The sequence below is a fragment of the Crassostrea angulata genome, unplaced genomic scaffold, assembly GCF_025612915.1.
Source record: "Crassostrea angulata isolate pt1a10 unplaced genomic scaffold, ASM2561291v2 HiC_scaffold_260, whole genome shotgun sequence".
Lineage (NCBI taxonomy): Eukaryota > Metazoa > Mollusca > Bivalvia > Ostreida > Ostreidae > Magallana > Magallana angulata.
This window is the reverse complement of record NW_026441813.1, coordinates 13,114-20,257: the sequence shown is the minus strand read 5'-3', so window position 1 is coordinate 20,257 and position 7,144 is coordinate 13,114. Positions and strand designations below refer to the sequence as shown.

At 38.3% G+C, this 7,144-nt stretch overlaps 1 protein-coding gene across 1 annotated transcript; it reads right to left on the bottom strand.

Moving 5' to 3' along the window:
- Positions 1-1,304: 1,304 nt before the first annotated feature.
- LOC128169937 (uncharacterized) lies at positions 1,305-6,401 on the bottom strand. The gene is made up of 3 exons (XM_052835957.1): positions 4,512-6,401; positions 3,307-4,223; positions 1,305-1,363 (listed from the first exon to the last, which is right to left on the bottom strand). Exons 1-3 carry the CDS (start codon positions 6,224-6,226, stop codon positions 1,305-1,307), a joined length of 2,691 nt encoding a protein of 896 aa, XP_052691917.1. The 5' UTR covers positions 6,227-6,401.
- Between the last annotated feature and the right edge of the window lie 743 nt (positions 6,402-7,144).

Sequence of the window (7,144 nt, the reverse complement as noted above, 5' to 3'; positions counted from 1 at the left end):
TCTACCTGAGGATGATTCCACACAAGTTTAAGCTTTCCTGGCTGATTATGGAGAAACAGATTTTGAAAGATCTACTCTGTATGTTCCTATGTAAAAATTTGACCCCCATTGTGGCCCCACCCTACCCCCAGGGTTCATGATTTTCACAACTTTGAATCTACATTACCTGACGATGCTTTCACGTAAGTTTCAGCTTTCCTGGCCAAATGGTTCTTGAGTTGAAAATTTCTCCAAAATGTTCAATAATTTATCTCACCTTGGAAAGGGCATGTTTCTTACATTTTACAAATCCCCTTTGCCTAATTTTGTTTTGTGTCAAGTTTGGTTGAAATTGGCCCAGTAGTTCTGAAGAAGATGTTAAAAATGTGAAAAGTTTACAGACAGACGAACCAACAGACAGACAAATTGTGATCAGAAAAGCTCACTTGAGCTCTCGGCTCAGTTTAGCTAAAAATGATACTGGGCATTACTAGCAAAACATCATCAGATCAAAACAGATCAAAACTTTCTACAATTATGCACATATATAATCACTTGTCTTAAACAACAACAACAAACTAAATTCTAAAGGTTCAAAATTTCAAGACAAAACATAGAAATTTCCTAGAAACATGCAAATCAACACATTGTGCCCTAACTACCTACAAAGTTTTACGAAATTCAATACAGCTGTTTGAGAAGAGTCACGCTTACCAAAAAATCATTGCTAAATTCAACATATGGCCAGTATTCTAAGTTCAATGGGGCTAAAATTCCCAGAAAGATAAATGAATCGGAACTCCCCAATAATTAGCACATCTACACATTGTGTCCTAAATACCTTAAAAGTTTAATAAAATTCTGTGCAGCTGTTTAATATAAGTTTTGCTGAAAAACCAGTACTGAATGGCGGATAGGTTGAAATCATTATTCTCTATAAACAATTCCATTACATGGGGTATAATAATGGCACAATTAGCAAAACAAGATACATTTTGGAATTGATAATGATCTGACATTTACAATTTTTAATTGTTCAGTTTAATATTATAGATTTTCATGTGGATATTTGTTTTATAATATTCCACATTCAGAAAATAAAACTTGTATAACATGATGTTTCTCACTCAGCAACAGACAGCCATGTTTGGATGATCACAAAGTGTGAAATAAACAGGAGTCAGTATTACAGTCCATGTGAATTATACACAGCTCAATGTCAGCTGCAGATGTTGAACAAAGTGACAAACAACATGTGTGGTTTTGAGAGCAGAATAGATTTGTACAGAAACATTTACAACCTGTCAATATCCCAGCTATCTCCATTATACGGCTAGTGTTGAGCTGGACATGGCCTCCCCATCAGGACATGGTCTGTGTTTATCTACAACAAGTCATTAATTAGCTGTTAATTAATTAATCATATGTAATTAGAGAGTTACATCTACAAATTAAAACTTTAACCTGATTACCATTACACTTGCTAATTAATTAAATTAAGTCAATTAACATGTAACAAAACAACTGATTACAAATACATGGGTCAGTGAGTTTTACTTTCGTTTAGATGATGAGTTGTTGCGACGAGGTGTCGTGTATCGGGTGTGTCCATCAGGACGTGGTCTGTGTTCATCTACAACAAGTTATTAATTAGCTGTTAATTAATACATACAGTATATGTAATGATAGAGCTACATCTACAAATTAAAACTTTAAACTGATTACCATGACACTTGCTTATATATTTATCTAAATCATTGAATTAAGTCAATTAACAAGTCACAAAATAACTGATTACAAATACATGTGTCACTCTATATATTTCATAATTAAATACAGCAACCTGCTAATTCTATTCACTAAATACAATGACATGTAACTGTACATTTAATTAATAAAATAATGTATCTAATTTCTCTTTATTTTAGATAAACACTGAATCCCAATGACTGGTAGATACAGCTAACCCGGTAACAATGAGTTGTTAATATTGACAAACAATCACACAGATAAACATGTCTTACATGTATCTTATTGACTGATAATTAACACGGACTGTGTGTCTTAGTTATCTATATCTAATTAATGTGAATGATAATGACTCAGACTTACCTGTCAGAGCGTCCTGTCTGGTGATATACCTGTAGAAACACACCTTGTTGTTGTACCGTGATCCGACCCAGAGACGGTGAGTGTTGACATCATAACTCAGACTGTATGGTAAACGCATCTCTTGTGATGTTGTCAGTAGATGTGACAGGAACTGACCGTCCTTATTTATCATCTGTACTGTGCTGGTTATACCATCACACACCAGGATGTGTGACAGCGCGTCAGTACAGATTCCCCATGGCTCTAGTCGTGATCCTAATGGAGGTCCCGTGTAGGAGAAACGATGTATTCCTCCACGCTCTGTCACCACTACAGCACCAGACTCAGAGTTATAGACATAGTCAGACACCACGACATCCCCATTGTTGTTCTCTGTTATATAGTTAGGTTGTCTATACAGTCCCCATCCTGTGTTGTGGTACTGTATGGTTTGTGTGAGTTGTCCACTCTGGTTGTATCGGGTTACCTTGCCTGTCTTTGTATCATTGTTATACATCCCGACCAGTAGATCCCCAGTGGACGGGGACCAGTACACACAATGTGGTCCCCATGTAGAGTCTGTTCTCTCTATAAATGTGGTGGTTGTTTTCATATCCTTTGACAGTTTGTTGATGTTATAATTCCTATATATATAAATCAGTTCACTCTCACTGTTCACTGTGTGTAATCCTCTATATGAACCATGACATAATTCCTCCACACGATGTAGAGGGACACCTGTTGTGTCTGTCAAGATGAGATTGTCCCAATCATTGACCCAGACCCGGTCTGACGTCACACAGGAAATGTGATAACAACGATAAACACCTGTCAGTGTGAGAGATTGATGGAACTCAGCACCAGACGTCAGTTTCAGCAGACACTGGTTTCCTACGCGTCGGTTTCCTCTCTCTGTGATTTGGAATACATGTGTCACTCTATATATTTCATAATTAAATACAGCAACCTGCTAGATCTATTCACTAAATACAATGACATGTAACTGTACATTTAATTAATAAAATAATGTATCTAATTTCTCTTTATTTTAGATAAACACTGAATCCCAATGACTGGTAGATACAGCTAACCCTGTAACAATGAGTTGTTTATATTGACAAACAATCACACAGATAAACATGTCTTACATGTATCTTATTGACTGATAATTAACACGGACTGTGTGTCTTAGTTATCTATATCTAATTAATGTGAATGATAATGACTCAGACTTACTTGTCAGAGCGTCCTGTCTGGTGATATACCTGTAGACACACACCTTGTTGTTGTACCGTGATCCGACCCAGAGACGGTGAGTGTTGATATCATAACTCAGGCTGTATGGTAAACGCATCTCTTGTGATGTTGTCAGTAGATGTGACAGGAACTGACCGTCCTTATTTATCATCTGTACTGTGCTGGTTATACCATCACACACCAGGATGTGTGACAGCGCGTCAGTACAGATTCCCCATGGCTCTAGTCGTGATCCTGATGGAGGTCCTGTGTAGGAGAAACGATGTATTCCTCCACGCTCTGTCACCACTACAGCACCAGACTCAGAGTTATAGACATAGTCAGACACCACGACATCCCCATTGTTGTTCTCTGTTATATAGTTAGGTTGTCTATACAGTCCCCATCCTGTGTTGTGGTACTGTATGGTTTGTGTGAGTTGTCCACTCTGGTTGTACCGGGTTACCTTGCCTGTCTTTGTATCATTGTTATACATCCCGACCAGTAGATCCCCAGTGGACGGGGACCAGTACACACAATGTGGTCCCCATGTAGATTCTGTTCTCTCTATAAATGTGGTGGTTGTTTTCATATCCTTTGACAGTTTGTTGATGTTATAATTCCTATATATATAAATCAGTTCACTCTCACTGTTCACTGTGTGTAATCCTCTATATGAACCATGACATAATTCCTCCACACGATGTAGAGGGACACCTGTTGTGTCTGTCAAGATGAGATTGTCCCAATCATTGACCCAGACCCGGTCTGACGTCACACAGGAAATGTGATAACAACGATAAACACCTGTCAGTGTGAGAGATTGATGGAACTCAGCACCAGACGTCAGTTTCAGCAGACACTGGTTTCCTACGCGTCGGTTTCCTCTCTCTGTGATTTGGAATACATGTGTCACTCTATATATTTCATAATTAAATACAGCAACCTGCTAGATCTATTCACTAAATACAATGACATGTAACTGTACATTTAATTAATAAAATAATGTATCTAATTTCTCTTTATTTTAGATAAACACTGAATCCCAATGACTGGTAGATACAGCTAACCCTGTAACAATGAGTTGTTTATATTGACAAACAATCACACAGATAAACATGTCTTACATGTATCTTATTGACTGATAATTAACACGGACTGTGTGTCTTAGTTATCTATATCTAATTAATGTGAATGATAATGACTCAGACTTACTTGTCAGAGCGTCCTGTCTGGTGATATACCTGTAGACACACACCTTGTTGTTGTACCGTGATCCGACCCAGAGACGGTGAGTGTTGACATCATAACTCAGGCTGTATGGTAAACGCATCTCTTGTGATGTTGTCAGTAGATGTGACAGGAACTGACCGTCCTTATTTATCATCTGTACTGTGCTGGTTATACCATCACACACCAGGATGTGTGACAGCGCGTCAGTACAGATTCCCCATGGCCATAGTCGTGATCCTGATGGAGGTCCTGTGTAGGAGAAACGATGTATTCCTCCACGCTCTGTCACCACTACAGCACCAGACTCAGAGTTATAGACATAGTCAGACACCACGACATCCCCATTGTTGTTCTCTGTTATATAGTTAGGTTGTCTATACAGTCCCCATCCTGTGTTGTGGTACTGTATGGTTTGTGTGAGTTGTCCACTCTGGTTGTACCGGGTTACCTTGCCTGTCTTTGTATCATTGTTATACATCCCGACCAGTAGATCCCCAGTGGACGGGGACCAGTACACACAATGTGGTCCCCATGTAGATTCTGTTCTCTCTATAAATGTGGTGGTTGTTTTCATATCCTTTGACAGTTTGTTGATGTTATAATTCCTATATATATAAATCAGTTCACTCTCACTGTTCACTGTGTGTAATCCTCTATATGAACCATGACATAATTCCTCCACACGATGTAGAGGGACACCTGTTGTGTCTGTCAAGATGAGATTGTCCCAATCATTGACCCAGACCCGGTCTGACGTCACACAGGAAATGTGATAACAACGACGGACACCCGTGACTGTGAGAGATTGATGGAACTCAGCACCAGACGTCAGTTTCAGCAGACACTGGTTTCCTACGCGTCGGTTTCCTCTCTCTGTGATTTGGATTGCACTCAGTGACTCCATCACATCCTCTTTGTTGAGTGACTCAGTCATGGAGAGCTGGCTGGTGTGGAGTGTAAGATGTATCTGGGGGAGGGCTGTCTTTGTGAATGAGAGGAATTGTAGCGCACTGAATGTGAATGCTGGCTGTACATATCTGTGTTCATATTTCCTTAGTCTGACAATATGTCTGATCATTTCTATCTTTTGTTTTTTACATCTGTGTTTGAAATCAAAGTAACATAACACATTGTTCAATAGATCATATAGCACATAGTCAATGAGATCCGTCAGTCTCTGGGCGTTTGTTAACATCTCTGATTGAAGGGGGGAGATTTCTGTGCGACAGGTTTTGACATCAGCTTTGATTTCTGTCAGGAGAACAGGTCTGTAAAAGAGAGCCTCACTTCTGATGGTGTGAATGGTTCCTCTGTGTTGTTGTCGCTTTGTTTTATAGGCTGTTTTAACATCTATCTGAGTGTGTTTTCTATGTGTTTGGCAATTATTACAGGCAGGAACTTGACACGGTTCACAGTACTTTGTATGAACATGGCTAGGATGTCTCACACAGATCTGTTGTGTTGGGATGTAGTTGATTTTATCACGGTGTGACACAACATCATGGTCTATTGTTTGGAGATCTTTTACATGGTTCTCTTTACACTGGGGACACAGATCACATGGACACGATACACAATAGTACGCTGTGTCCCCCGGACACTTAGAACACAGATGTACTCGGTATGAGGAGCTTGCTGTGATGGATTGGGAGCTTGCCGTGTCCATGATGTTGGCGGTCTGGGTCATAACCTGTTGAATGAAAATAAAGAGTTTTACGATTATTATTGTTTTATAGATTCAATGTCAAATTTTAAAAGAAATATATTTGGGTTTTTTAAGGAATAATATATTTTAACTACTTGGATAATTGACGGTCTATTATTCTGGTTCTGATTATAGAGACACTCAACCAGTAGAAAAATACAACATCAGATTGCTGAGTGAGAAAGAGGTGCTCTCTCTCCCCCCTCTCTCTCTCTCTCTCTCTCTCTCTATCCATATATTTCTTTCTCTGTTTCTCTCTCTTGGATGTTTACATAATTGAGAAAGTGTACTATATGTTTATAAAAAGGGTGATTGTACTAATCCTGACAATTATACAGGTATAAGTCTGGTTAGCAATATGGCTAAATTGTTTACATCTATATTGAACAACAGACTGTTAGACTGGTCGAAAACAAACAATGTAATTACGGATGCCCAGTTTGGATTCAAACCTAATTGTGGTACACGAGATGCAATATTTGCTCTCCATTCTATTATAACAAATACTTTGTGCAAACGGAAACGATTGTACTGTGTATTTATCGACTTCAAGAAAGCTTTTGACTCAATTGATAGATCTAAATTATGGTTAAAGTTATCTAAAGTGGGCATCCAGGGTAAATTGTTAAATGTTATTAAAGCTTTATATAATGATGTTAAATCTTGTGTTGTCGTGAATGGGCACTAAAGCGATTATTTTTGTAACAATGTTGGTCTTATGCAAGGTGAAGTGTTATCTCCAATTTTGTTTAATCTATATGTAAATGATTTTGAAATGATTTTTTTTTGGATGCATACTGCACGAATTATTATCATTAAATCTGTTTCTACTAATGTATGCAGATGACATGGTACTTTTCTCTGAATCTGTTGAAGGTCTACAACTACTTTTAAATGAAT

Coding starts and splice junctions, on each gene's coding strand:
- LOC128169937 (XM_052835957.1), bottom strand. CDS start 6,226: ATGACCCAGACCGCCAACATCATGGACACGGCAAGCTCCCAATCCATC. Junction 4,224..4,511: donor GCTCTGACAAGTAAGTCTGA/GTCATTATCATT, acceptor TGAAATATATAG/AGTGACACATGTATTCCAAA. Junction 1,364..3,306: donor CAGACAGGACGCTCTGACAA/GTAAGTCTGAGT, acceptor GACTTGTTGTAG/ATAAACACAGACCATGTCCT.